This window comes from Coturnix japonica, chromosome 5 (assembly GCF_001577835.2).
Source record: "Coturnix japonica isolate 7356 chromosome 5, Coturnix japonica 2.1, whole genome shotgun sequence".
NCBI lineage: Eukaryota > Metazoa > Chordata > Aves > Galliformes > Phasianidae > Coturnix > Coturnix japonica.
This window is the reverse complement of record NC_029520.1, coordinates 12,771,410-12,786,107: the sequence shown is the minus strand read 5'-3', so window position 1 is coordinate 12,786,107 and position 14,698 is coordinate 12,771,410. Positions and strand designations below refer to the sequence as shown.

Genomic DNA, 14,698 nt, shown 5'->3' with positions numbered 1-14,698 from the left:
GATGAAGTATAGAAAGAGCAGCTATGTATTTAAATTGCTTATTCATACAGTGGGGGAAATTGTATAGTTGTGATTTAAAAAAAAAAAATACAACCCACAAAAGGTAAATGGTTTGTGTCAGGTCTGTGTTATAAAATGTGATAAGTGTGAGAGATTTCTCTTCTAATCACAGGGATATTTGCCATATCCAATAGAGATGCTGAATTTGGTCTTCAGAGTAGGCTGTTTTTTTCAGGCAAGGGCAGATAATTCTATTCAGTACAGGTTGTGCTCCATTCAGACAGGTGACCAGAGGAGCATCTTTTCCTCCTATTGTATCAGTAATACATTTTGAGGAATGGCTAGTGAGACAGAAACAGGTTTGAAATCCCTAAGATCTAAATATGGCTTGGAGTAAGAGAGACCATATCAGGAATAATCTGTGATATGCAGAACACGAGGCTCCCTTAGATTCTCCCAGGTATGCCTAGGTGCAGAATCCAGATTAAACAGACAAGCATACATTAGGCACTCTGTACACTGGGATCTCTGTAATGAAATGCTGAGTGAACTGTATTTTCCCAATTCTGTATAAGAATTTATTGACATCTATATCAATAATGGTAGTTAAATGTGGATGTACAGTGACAGCATAAACTCTAAGACACCCATAAGCACTATAATTGTTTGAAGTAATTTTTATTTATTTATTTATTTATTTTTTACTAACTGCTTTAGGAAATCAGTTAAAGGTTTTTATTCACTCAACCTCTGCTCAAGTGACTTTGACCTTATAAAATTCACTGATTTTTGGTGAGAGTTTTTCAGTTGAATCCATGGAGCTTTGAATGAGGTCCTGCAGAGTTAAAACTCTGACGTAATGAATATTTTTTTACTGACAAAAATGAACTGCTGAATTTTTTTAATATTTTCTTTTAATTTTAGGAAAGTGTACAGTTTCAATTTTAATGAAAACTGTTGATCATAATTTTTTCCCCTGCATAGTCAGTGTTTCATGGCACTTGGGGGCAGCACCACAAATGAGGAACTGGAGAACACAACTCAGCTCATTGAGGTAATTGCTTCATTCCTTCTGAAATCAAAGCATTATGACAAACTTTGAAACTCTCTGGCCTGTAAAGAAGCAGCAGACAGGTAACATTTGTGGTTCAGATCTTTCAAATTAATATTAACTAAGTAAACATTCTTCAGCAATGAATTTGGTTAGTTGTTGCTCTTCAAAAAGAGCTGTTTCCTGTTCTGTTTGCTTAGACTACCCTGAAAATAAGGTGTACTTAACTGGCATTGCATGGGTGAAGTACTATATGCAGAAATGTTAAACATTAAGGAAGTGCCATTTATGTCACTATTTACAATTAGGCAAAGGAGAAGCTGTTCCAGACATTATATTTAAATACAAGTTTATTTTTTCAACCCCAACAAAAATTATTTTCTGTATATAATCTCATAAACTTATATGGAGTTACAACAGGGATCAGCCAAACCATTTCTTAAGAAGAAAGGCTTTTTTTCCTCCAGCACTGATGCTGTCAGGCAGCCATGTGGGTACTGGTCTTACATCCATGTATCGGTACCAAGGAGTCATTATTACGAGAACACCCTCTGAAAATGCATCATTCAGCAGTTACATCAATTTAATCAATTTACATCACATTCTGTGTTTTACTACTGAGACTTCTAACTGTTCAGTTTTTAATGTAATCATAAATGCTAGATTTGCATATTGCTGTGACTAATTTTTACTACTGCAGCTGTGACAAATGAAACTATGCAGCCTTATCTGCACATTTAAACTACATTTTAGTAGCTAGTGGACTCTGGTTGTTTTCCCTTTTGTTTGAACTAGGCTGGTTGCACGAATGTAGTGGAGTCCAGATTCCAAGCTCAGCTTTTTAAATGTGTGTGAGATCCACAGTATGTGGAGATACACTGTCCTGTTAATTAACATATTTAAATTAGAGCAATTAAACTTGGCAAGAGGAAATGCAGCATCATACAGAGAATGTAATTGGTTGGGAAAGCAAATAACAGAAAAAAACAGCATAATAAAAAATCAGAAACAATGTATAGATTTAAGCCTGCCAATAGTATTTTGCAGGCTTAAATCAAACTGCATCACAACAGATTACAAAAACTAATCATTAATAATAAGTTTTAGAAAACACTACCTCACAGAAAAAGATATTCAAGCCCTGACTGAAACATGAAGAAGCACCTGAAGATGGGATAATTGAAAATTAATTTCACTATAGCAAATGGTGATAAAACTAAGAAAATTGAATCAGGCTTGGGATAGAATGAACTATGTAGTCTGGAAAGATCTTTAGAGATCTATCAGAAAGTAAACACGTATCTTTTTTGTGTCTGTAGCAGCCAGGAAATCTTTCTGTCATACCAGAAAAATTGGTGGCAGAAACACTCGGTTTGGGTATTTATTTTTTTAAGACACAGGAAAGCATTGAACAATTAATGAAAAACAATAATAAAAAGGGGGAGAGTTGCAAAAAAGTCTTAATTGCAGCAAAATGCAGATTTTATAGCTGAAAATAGTTTGGCTTGGTTTTGGCAGCAGCTCCCAGTAATGATATATTTGCATTGGTCTTTAGATAACTGGGATTACCTAATGAGAGCTAGTCTTATGCTATGCTATTGATATTGAAAAGCATCACGTCTCTGAGTACAGCTGCTGTCCTGAGTAACAAGTTGATATGACAACTCTTTTAGAAATAAATTGGATGCCTTTTTGAGAGCTGACAGTTGTGGAAGCTGAAGGCAGTAAGCTTCAGGAGTACAGGCTGGTGAGGCAGGTGATTCACACGTTGACATCTGCTGAGTGGTGAGGAATTGAAGTTTTACTTTATTTAGTATATTTGTGTATATTTAGTATATATAAATGTATATAGATATATATGTATTTATATATAATATAATTATATTTATGTTTATATATACATACATTTAAATATGTAAATGAAAATAGTTGTATCTGATGTTTGCGCTGGAAAGTATGAATTGCTGTGGGAACCTGGTAAATAACCTCTCTAAGGAAAAACGACTATTAGAACTAAGAATGTGCAACTACTGTGACTTCGGTGAATTTAGGAAACCTACAGAATTAATTGCCACAGGCATCAGTGTTCAGTGACTGACTAGATTTTATTTTTAGTGGGCTGTGTTACTTTTAAGAACACTGAGAAAAACAAACTGTTACAGGCACAATGAGATCATCATTTGGACAAAACAAATGGGAGCCTTAACAAAGGGAGCGCAAGAGGGCTCTAGAAGTAGCTCCCCTTTATGGTGCTACAGTGAGCCTCTGGCTCTGAAGAGAGTTCTTTTCTGGGAAACAGCAAGCATTGATCACTGTTGGAGGCAGCTTGCTGGACAAGGTAATTAATCTAGTTAATTAATTTTCTGATCTCTGATGTGTATTCCTAGGTTCTGCCCTTTTCTTTGATTTTGAAGAATTCTTCGTTTGCATAGATGTTGCTTTCTAAGGCTCTTTCCCTGTTGCTAACTTGTGGAAAATCCTTGTTAACTTCACTTCCCTCCAAGTTACTGAGTGTGCACAAGATGTAGTGTGAGACTGCTAATGGAAAAAGCCCCTTCACAACATGCCACTGAAGCTCATGCCTAGGAGCACCTACTACTTCATTCTTTCTCTATTTCTCTATGTGGAGGAAAATGTTCTAACACAGCATAAAAAAAAAATGAATGTTGAGATGAGAAGTTCACATTATTACCACTAGCCTTAGCATACGGAGATAACTAGTTAATCATCATAGACCAAATGAGAAATTCCTTTCAACACTGTTAGAAACCCTCAAGATCTTTCCCCTAAGAAATAGATGTTTGCCCTAGGCAATATGCTGGGATGCCTATGATTTAAATGTTATTACAACAGGAGAAAAAATGAGTTCCTGTTTGTTTTTTGTTTTGTTTGCTTTTGTTTGTTTTTAAGACATAATTCTTACTCAAATCTGACCTGTTCAGGGGAAAAAAAAAAAAAAAAAAAATTGAATTAAATTCCATTTTCTTTAGGGGTGGCGGTATTTTACTGGTTTGGGTTTTTTAATGTGAAGGCACACTGTTCAGGGCTTTGTGACTCATTTTTACCCAGAAATGGAACTGTTTGCATTGTCATTATATGTTTACGATTAAACCAATATCTAGAAATCAATGAATAAATTGAATGCTAAGTGAGGAAACTTGAGAAATAAATTTATGCTAGTATTCCAGTTGCGTATTCTAACATGGGAATTTAGGCTGGGCTCTTGGGATCTTCACTTACAGTATGTGGTTCTTGAAAATAACCTTTTCCTTAGTTTCTACAGAATGCCATAAGCTGATTAGAATTGATATTGGGCTGGGAATATCCTTGCTGCTGCAGTCCAGACCTTGCACAGTTTGCTCAGACAATAATGGAAATCATCTGGTTTTTGTCTGTTATATTAGCTGTTGTCATTGCCAGATTCAAGGTATTGGTCTTGATGGTTTGATCATCTAACTAAGTAAGAAACCCTATTTTCTTGTCATATATATTGTCACTGCACCCTAATTTAATAAAACAAGGACAAAGCTGGACTAAGAGTGCGGGAAGGAAGTTCATACTGCATAGAAACTGAACTGAAGATCATGCTAGAAGAAGTGCTACGCTGCAAAAAGCAACCCTGTGTGCAGACATGCCTTTCTCTGGAGGAAGGAACGGGCCCAAGATGGGGGGAATATATTTGGAGGTCTTTTTAGAGGTTTTGTGGGATGGATATAAAATCTGCTAAAATTAGTTTGTCTTAATACTTTTTGCTGTCTTTTGGTTTGTGTTCCATGTTTGTTGCTGTGTACAGAAAAAAAGATACAGGATGCTATGAACTGTGCTTTTTCTATTAATAAAGAAGGGGGAGATGTGGGGGTAGATGTAACTGTGAGCAAGTCACCAAAGAGCTTATAGATTCTTTGGTAGACCTTATCACTGTGAAACCCTGGAAGACCAGAGAGTGAGACAAGAGACAAGCAGTGTCTGTTTACATCTAAGGGTAGACAGGAGCTTCCACTGATGTGCATTGTTAATCCTGTTACTCTTAAGAGACTTTTCATCCTTTATCACTGTGGTTTGGGAGAAGCTGGACCAATTAACTGATTAAAAGAACTGTTAGAGGAACAGTTCAAGATCAATAACCAGGAAGAATCTAGAACAGACATCAGACCCTGTGAAATCCGGCCACTTCACTGGGTAAGTATTTGTTGGTTGTCAATAAAACTGCAGAAGGCATTAGAGGCTTGACCGATCTCTTGCATGTTTGTAGTGGACATTGCTGAGACCTTCTGCAGTTTTTGGAGAGCCTGTCTGGATGTATGAAACTAGGAAGACTGGGATGGACTAGAACAAATAATTTCTTTGTAAATAACAGTGATGTAGAATATTAACATGCTCAATATGCAAAAAGGCTCTCTGTGTTCATGGAAAAACACAGTATGTGTTAGCTTTCTTTTAAATTATCTTTGTATATCTTTGTGTATCTTTGGAGCTTAAAATGTAGTCCTCAGGAGTAAATACTGCATCGTGCGATACGCTGGAAAAGAGTTAATATGCACGTACTAAAAGCTCCTTGTCCTGTTGGCATCATAAAACTTTGTGCTGGCAAGTTCTACAGCTAATGTGCAAAGGATTACAAGGAAATAAAGGCTAAACATAAAGAAAAAACAACAAAAAACATTTGCTGTTAACTGTCCTTGAGTCTCTATGTGTGTAAGTGCGTGGAAATTAATTAGTCACTAAGTGTGTGAGTGCGTGCCAGTTCGACACTATGTGTGTGAGTGCGTAAAAATTTGATACAATGTATGTGAGTGCGTGGAAAATCCGACACTATGTGTGTGAGTGCTTGAAATTTCGACACAATGTGTGTGAGTGCGTGGAAAATCCGACACTATGTGTGTGAGTGCGTGGAAATTAATTAGTCATCAGCTGTGTATGTATATTCGACACTGTGTGTGTGAGTGCGTGGAAAAGCTGACACTCTGTGTGTGAGTGCGTGGAAATTAATTAGTCATCAAGCTGTGTATGTAATATCGAACACTATGTGTGTGAGTGCGTGAAAATCCGACACTATGTGTGTGAGTGCGTGGAAATTAATTAGTCATCAGCTGTGTATGTATATTCGACACTATGTGTGTGAGTGCGTGGAAAAACTGACACTATGTGTGTGAGTGCGTGGAAATTAATTAGTCATCAGCTGTGTATGTATATTCGACACTATGTGTGTGAGTGCGTGGAAAATCCGACACTATGTGTGTGAGTGCGTGGAAATTAATTAGTCATCAGCTGTGATGTATATTCGACACTATGTGTGTGAGTGCGTGAAAATCCGACACATGTGTGTGAGTGCGTGGAAAATTATTAGTCATCAGCTGTGTATGTATATTCGACACTATGTGTGTGTGTGTGTGTGGAAAATCCGACACTGTGTGTGTGAGTGCGTGGAAATTAATTAGTCATCAGCTGTGTATGTATATTCGACACTATGTGTGTGAGTGCGTGAAAATCCGACACAATGTGTGTGAGTGTGTGGAAATTAATAATTAGACACTAAGTGTGTGATTGCGTGGATACTAGACACTAAGTTTGTGAGTGCGTGGATATTAGTAATTAGACACTAAGTGTGTGACTGCATGGAAATTAATAATTAGACACTAAGTGTGTGATTGCGTGGAAACTAGACACTAAGTTTTTGAGTGTGTGGAAATTAATAATTAGACACTAAGTGTGTGAATGCGTGGATACTAGTTAGACACTAAGTTTGTGAGTGCCTGGATACTAATTAGACACTAAGTGTGTGGGTACGTGGATATTAATTAGACACTAAGTGTGTGTGTGTGTGGAAATTAATTATTAAACACTATGTGTGTGAGTGCGTGAAATTAGACACTATGTGTATGAGTGCGTGGAAGTTAATTAGCCACTATATGTGCGTGCATGGAAATTCGACAGTTTCTCATGAGTGTGTGATTACCGACTCCATCCTCGACTGTTAGACTGCCTTTGTGTCCGTGAGTGTGCATTGGGTGTGTGATGAGTGTGCCTGTTTGAGATGAGTGTGCGATGAGTTTGTCTGTGATTTGCCCACCCATATAGGTACACCCTCTGCTTACCTTTATGCAACTGGAAGTTGAATTAAATTATCAGAGTCTGCTGTACTGAAAAGAATTCAACACGGAACAGCTTAAGAAGTATTTATTTATTAGGTTTTTACCTCTTCTTCATGTCCTTTCTCGTAACTCTTTTCCACAAGGCCATCCCCTTACATGCTTCTTGTAACAGCAAATAATGACAGCATGCAAGTCTGGTTAGAAGGATAAAAACCAGTGCCTACCCCACTTAACTAAAGAGGAAGGTGCAGTTCATTAAGATAGTGCAAACTATAGAGCGACCGTGGAAAAATATATTCCTCATGCCTTTGTTATATTTCTGGAGGGACCGTAGTGTGCCCTTAGTGTACTTTCTCAATTTTCTACGTATATAACTGTTGTCACCCAGGTGATGTATTTGGAGGTAAATTTCACATCCTTATGTCCCAACTGCCTTTATATCTGCAATAAGCCTGAGAAATCAGACTAGGAACTGAGGAATTTCTCAAAAACAAATGCCTGGCTCCAGCATTTAAAACATACTGTTTCTCAGTACAAATAAGAAAGTGAATGGTATTAGATGACTTGTTCAGAATGGCACAATTTTGGCCTTATGTGCTTTTCACTGAAAGTTGTCTCAAGGAGTTAAAACATCTAGGGACATCAGCCTGCATGACCTACATCTCAGAGTACCTTGTCTGTCACAAGATAGACAACATAACATACAACAACTGGTGCAGCAGCAGTCCCAAGGACAGCAGATTTACTGAGTCATTTCTGGCAATCACTTACCTTTTCCCTAAAAGACTTCGTTTTTTTCTGATTAAATGGATATATGGTGAGAAACATGGAACTAGGTGAACTGCCAAACACTCTAAAACTTACTTACAGCATGAAAGTATTCCCCAAAGAAGCACTTCCCTAAGAGGAGAGACTTAATAGACAACATGAACAACAGAATTCTTGAACACTACCCAATTGATGAGAGTCTGTTTAGGGATAACTTACATAATTTGCATAACTGCAGTTATAAACACCTGAAGAAGCCTTGGAAACACAAATGTCACTGAAGCTTATGTTGTATTGGGTCTCATTGCATTTGGCAGCTGTACAAAGCTGTGGAGCATGGAAATTTGCTCAGATGGATCCTGATTATCCAAACACAAACCACAAACTTTGAATGCTCAGTACAATTTTGTTCTGTACAGACAAGCTACCACAAAGTCTCCCAAAGGCTTCTGTCTAGTCAACCAGCATGATATACCTTATCTGAAAAAATGTGTTTTTCAAAAAGCTATACAGCCTTATATCAGCTTTCCTCAGACTAGTGCTCCACCACAGACTATCATAATACCTCTCAGACTACAGAGTGTATTTTGTAGGAAAACAAAAAAGTATTCTGAAAAAAAGTATTCTATTTACATCAGTTGCTTTACCCTGCTCTGGTTTGAAAGTTAGATAGACTTTCTCATTTCCTTTCTGACTCAATTCTCCACTTGCATTGCTGTATTTACAGAATTATCTATAGCATAAATATTATTAATAATGTTTCTGCCTGACCAGAGAATCAACAGAAGTCAAAACATGCTTACAGACAAGAGACAGTGCTATCAACAGCTACTGTGATGCAGTAGGTGATTGCGGGGACCCGGTTGTATGGGATAGTTCTCCCTATTGCCCCTATATGCATATACTTGCTTGAATATGGAGCTATGCTTAGAGCAAGGTCAGTATGACCTTGAAGAAGTAGTAAACAAGTTATGGGAAGTTGATAAAAAAATAGAACAATGGAGGAAAGATTGTCAATGAGATTGCTGATATGGTGTGTTGCTTGAGCCCCCCAATCAGTATATAGGAGATTGTATTTCAGACCAATCAGGGATTGATAAATGTACTAGGGGACTATAAGAATAGATGTGTTGCTACAATAAACGCCTGTTGCTGCTCACCACATTGGTGTACACCTGCAGTTATTGGCCCTGACCAAGCGGTTGGTCACTACTGCCAGCATCTACATTTTAATTTTTCACAAACTTCAAGAGTACAGTGAACATCAATACTTACAGTCCTGCTTGTTTTCAGTTGTCCTGCTCCCTGTGTTATATGGAAAATAAATAAATACCAGAGCTTTCAAAATGTCATAAAAATCCTGTCCTTCTCAGGCATCTTCCAGAGCATTCACAGAAATGCATCCTTTCCACAAACTAACCTACAGCTTTTCAAATAGAATTTGTCAGTTGATCATTCTCATTAGTTTTCTTTTAGCTTACAGCATACACCAGAGGCTGTGCACTGTATGCTGAGAAACAACAGCATTTGTTGCATGAGCATGAGTATTAACAAAATCCTTTTTGAACATCTAATTATTTATCTCTTTATTTATCATAAGGAAACAACTAATTAACTTTCACTTCTGGGCAGTATTTTTGGTAGAAGATTTAAGCACAATCCACATAATTTAGTTTCATCTCCCACAGAAGTTACAATACTATTAAATGGAGTTACAGACAGAAGAGTTTTTTTTATTAATTACTTTATTACATCCTACTGCTGCACACCGAATGAGCTCCAACGTACCTGGTATGACAAAATGGCAGCAGTATCCTGGAGCAGAAACCATTAGCTGTCACTAATCAACAATCACTGAATATGTAGACACTACTGACAAATGTTACCCAAAGGCTATCTTAAGAAATATGTTTATCCTGCACTCAAAAAATGGCACTAGAAAATCAGATATGACCATAGTGAAACATCTCCAGCTTACCCTCATCCTGTGGCAAGATAATTGTTAAAATTTGAGAGAAGTGATTAAAACTTTGCCTTTAAGAGAACAGATGTGAAAGCTGGGATATCTATCCAGATTAGGTGTTCAAAGTCTGCTACTTGAGAGCTAAGTTTTAGAGACAAATACCTGAGTTATGTTCAAGTATAAGCACAAATTATGTTAACAGTATGCTTTACTGATCACCATCCAAATGGACTTTACATGATAGTATATAGAGGTTAAACTGTACCACCAGTGACCCAATATACTAAATAATAAACTCCTCATGACAAAGAAAAAAAAAAAACCAAACAAAAAACTAATGAGCTAGCAGAAAATATATTTACAAACATGGATGTTTCAGAAGAAATTAAATGCAAAGATAAAATTTTCATGATGTTGAGCCTCAGCCTAAGGGGTTACGTATCAATAACAGGCTTTGGTGAGAAAAGACAGCTGTGCCATATTTCACAGAAATGGAGTGCTCAGCCAGATGCATACAGTCAAAACTGGAGAGGAGTAACTGTGACTATTCAAACTATTTAGCTACTGAATTTTTTTTCAGTATTTGCTTTCAGAAAATATTGTAATTCCATTTGTCCTAACAAACAGAAACGATAGTACCTTATGTGCTAACTATCTTAGTTCTTACATTTCAGAAGTCTCACCTTCTTTTGGAAGATCAAATTTGACTATCTTTAGCTTCTAGCCACTGGAACCTGTTTTGTCTTCATGATAACCTGTCTCCTTCTGTGGAAATGCTGATGTGCTTTTGAGTCACATCCTCAAGCCTGCACACAGTGTCTGAACATTCCCATCACTGTAAAAATACTTTTCAGCATTTAGGTGCTTTTTTTTTTTTTTAATATCAAACATTAGTAAAAGAAAAAAAAAGATTGCACAAATTTCTCCTCACAAGACTCTCATTCTCTTCTGAGTTACTACTTCCAAACAATTACATTGGAAAGCTTTACTTTCCCCCTCTTAAATAGGTTAGCTTGCATTTGACTTTACATAATCACTTATTTTTAGATTGGGATCATTTGGTAACAGTAACCGCCTTACAGGTTTATTAGTAAGCAATGCATTGACACCTCTAAGAACATAATAAAAGTTATGTAACCTATTGAGATAGAAATCAAATGTAAATGTAGCTTCCCTACACTGTGCAAAGAAAAAATCCCAATCAAACAATGACAGTTCTGGTTTGTTGGTAAACTGATTACTCACATACAGAAACACAGTTTTCTGAGCCTTCTGTAATGTTTGCTGAGTAAGAATTACCTGAGTAAACTGCCAGTAAAGCTTCATTCTCTTGGCTTTGGCATAATTGCATTCAATGAGCCTGGGCCTGCTGTTCACATCCACCAGGCATCTGTTGTCATCATCGTCAATAGTGGGACTCAGAACACCCACATGGAGCTGCTGATTGCTCGTGTAATAAACATTCTGCAAGAGGAAACACAAACATGATTTGTGGCCTCTAAGAAGAAGAAGCACTTTCACCAAAAAACAAATGGCAAACATAAACGTGCTGAATAGCAGCAGGCTGACCCTATGGGTGCTTTTAAATTGCTTCCATTCATACAGGAAGCAACATAACATTTCAAAATTAACATTTAACCAACAAACATTGTTGGTAATAGTTAATGACTGAATTTAGTTTCCTATTCAAGTCTGGTTCAGGCTGAGAGCGGATTCCACAGGACAGAAGCAAAATGATGGATCTAGCTGGGTGAGCTACCTAAATCAATTTGTTGGCAAAACTTTACAGAAATAGGACAATCATACATAGTTACAAATGTAACTAGGCTTAGCAGAGATAATAAGCAGGTTGCCACTTACCCTTCAGAAAGCTCAACAAACCCACTAACGTCACTTCACTCATCAGTGTCAACCAGTTTAGAAAAAGAGGTGTAAAATCTTGTATTCTCAAATACTATCAGGACAGGCATCTTTCAGGTTATTCCTTCTAACTGAGCTATTTCAGGATATTGCTTTACTTAGCTAATACCATGGATATAATTATATTACTAATAATAATAGTAATAATATACATTATTATATTACTATGAATATAATTACTGTATATTATAGCATCTTATTCAATAATCTCACACCTTCTTCCAGAATAGAACCCATCATGCATAGTATTTTCATTACTATGTTTATCCAGTAACACACATCTTGTACAAATTCTGCTTCATCCAATAGTGAATGGTAAGATACTGGTTTGTGTAGCTTGTGTAGCTCACCAGACGGGTTTTCTGAACGCTGTGAATAACCCCCAGCTTCTTTACCCCAGCCCCAGAATAGGAGAGTCCCAAGTTACCATCTCACAATGTACTTGTTAGGTACACATGTGTGACTTTCTATTGATCATATTTTAAACTCACCTGCAGGTAAAAATATTACATAAAAAACCATGCTTGCATTTAATTATATTCTATTTAGCTCTATAAAAAGGAGTTTATATTTTTAATTTAAATAAGTTATTATGAAGATGAATCTCCATGGCAGCACTTACTCAAGAAGATACTATTAACAAATATTACTAATGATGCCAGCCAGTCTTAAGTACAAAATGGACAATGAAGCATTTTTTGTTTCAAATGCTTCAGAAGACACAGGGAAAACACCTTACCAGCAATTCTGCTCCTAAGATACTGCAACATCATCATCGAGTAACCCAACAGGATAGAAATGTTGAGATAGTTCAGAGAAGTAATTTTTGAACAGTCGTCCCAGTGCTAATTAGAGTGACTTGGAAATTTTGCTTCAGACTTTGAGTTTTGTTCTGCTAAAACAGCAAATGTCTCAGTAGTCTTTGTTCAAGGGACTGGAAACTTGGTAGCTAAAAATGTGCTTATTTCTACTGAAGTTAAGACACTGGCTGCTGACGGAGAAAGCATTCAGTCAAAGGGTCTTTGCACTTTTAATCAGGAAATGAAAGCCTCAGCCAAACACAACCATGCATTTTCACTCCAGAATCACAAACACATTCTCCTTGCAGAGCTGCTTAATTTCCACAGAAATAACCTTGTTTTGATATTGGTATCAGAGCAGATGAATTAAAAACAAAAACAAAACAAAAAAAAACCCACAAAAAACAATAACACAACAACCACAACTGTCTTACTCTGTAATAAAATAAGCTTCCTCCTTACATTACATTGATCTGCTATAACCCACAGCACTTTGCTATCTGTATTTTTCTCCATAATAGCACTGATGCATTGCTATGTCTCCCAGGCAATGGGAAGGAAGCACCATTTTCAGGAGGTCAGGTAGGTCAAGAAAAGTGAAACTGCAAGGATTCAATGTTACCATTAGTTATAAACTCACAGGATTTGTGACTAGACAGGTGTCAGAGCCAAAACACAGACTGAGCCTTACACGCTTGCACAGCTCTGACCACAGTAACCCCAGGTGCTTTCAAGGTGGAAGAGTGCAGTTCACACACTGACAGGTTGGCTCTGGAGGGTATCACTTCCTTCCTGTGGTCCCTGTCCACACAACAGGTCCAGAAGCCTTTAGAAACATCCTCAGGAAGCCTATGCTGGCAGCATATTAACGTAGTGCAAAATAATTTGTTCAAAACAAAGATTTGGTGTTATTAGTGTAAAGGTTATCAGGAATCAAATTTGTAGAAGCCTATATACCTGGTGCTGAAGAAAATTGCATCAGCTGCCTTCAAAGCTTGACATACAGCACTTCCGAAATCTTTCTGTTTCACTTTCCTGTTTTTTACTTTTATTTTCTTTTAAGAACAGCTTCATAACTGATCATAACTAATTTTCATCCAGACACTAACAGTTGGTACAGGTGGTTTTCATTGCTGCTCTTTTTTTTTTTTTTTCCTTTTATTTTCTTCTTTTTTCTTTTCTTTTTCTGACAAAGCCCTTCCTGCACTTGAAAATTGTATTTTCCAGTTAAAGAACAAGTTATTCCTTAGCTTTCTTTCTTTTCCTAGAAGGTCACTATTCTATTCTATTCTGTTTTTACACCACCTGCTACTCTGAGTACCTATATTAAGACAAATAAGACCAGCAAACTGCGATTGGTAACATATTAACAAGACTAATGAAATGTTTCCCAGGTTCTTCAGAAGGTCAAGAGAATGGTTTAGTCACAGTATGTTTGTTATCTAATACAAACGTTTCCTGTCAAAAAAGACAGCTGGAGTATGAAAACACAAATGAGAGGTAGCTGACATCTGCACAGTCTAGGACTCTCAAGTCATCTTCAAAATAGCTATGAGTTATTAGGGAAAATTCAGAATCCTATTTTTCCCACCTCCATTTCAGGTGAACTGATTTGCTGTAAATTATATTTCTTCTATTTCATATTCTAAGTCTAAAAAAATTTCAACTTGAATATCAGGAAAATTCACATTGCAATACTGCAATGAAAACATTGAAACAACCATTTATATACGCTTCTGGCTACTCAGACCAGCTCCAGAATAAAGGAGAAGCAGCTCCACCCTTCACTTACCACTGGACCAAGCATATCCTTGCTTGTTTTAGGGGAAGTTAAGGATCCCACCCCTCTTGATGCAAACTCATGTAGCAAATTATCACTGAAGTGGAGCAGGAAAGTTCATGCCTGAAGTTGCAGTCTCCCCTGCTTCTTAATTACTGTATTCAGAGCAAAAGTTCCTTTCACTACACTGTTCCACTTCAGCCCTTCCTGGACAAACTCTGCTTTCAGCTGTAATCTTAACATTTCACACATCCAAAATCTGCCATCAGAGCAATGAAGGCACAAGTTAACTCAGTCAAGTTATTTGCACAGTAAAAATACTTG

General features: G+C 37.0%; 1 protein-coding gene and 1 long non-coding RNA gene across 5 annotated transcripts in view; one reads left to right on the top strand and one right to left on the bottom strand.

Moving 5' to 3' along the window:
- LOC107314610 overlaps positions 1-4,954 on the top strand; it is a 75,605-nt gene extending 70,651 nt beyond the window's left edge. The window contains exons 9-10 of one of the 2 annotated variants that reach the window (XR_004307377.1): positions 985-3,389; positions 4,573-4,954. This is a non-coding gene — a long non-coding RNA (uncharacterized LOC107314610). Of the gene's footprint in view, positions 1-984; positions 3,712-4,572 lie in introns of those variants that run through there. The other variant, XR_004307376.1, reaches the window with a different exon arrangement.
- GALNT18 (polypeptide N-acetylgalactosaminyltransferase 18) overlaps positions 1-14,698 on the bottom strand; it is a 224,945-nt gene that overhangs the window by 1,227 nt on the left and 209,020 nt on the right. For all 3 annotated transcript variants that reach the window (XM_015864042.1, XM_015864041.2, XM_015864044.2), the window contains exon 11: positions 11,174-11,338. In XM_015864042.1, coding sequence (XP_015719528.1) covers positions 11,174-11,338 — 165 coding nt within the window. The remainder of the gene's footprint in view (positions 1-11,173; positions 11,339-14,698) is intronic.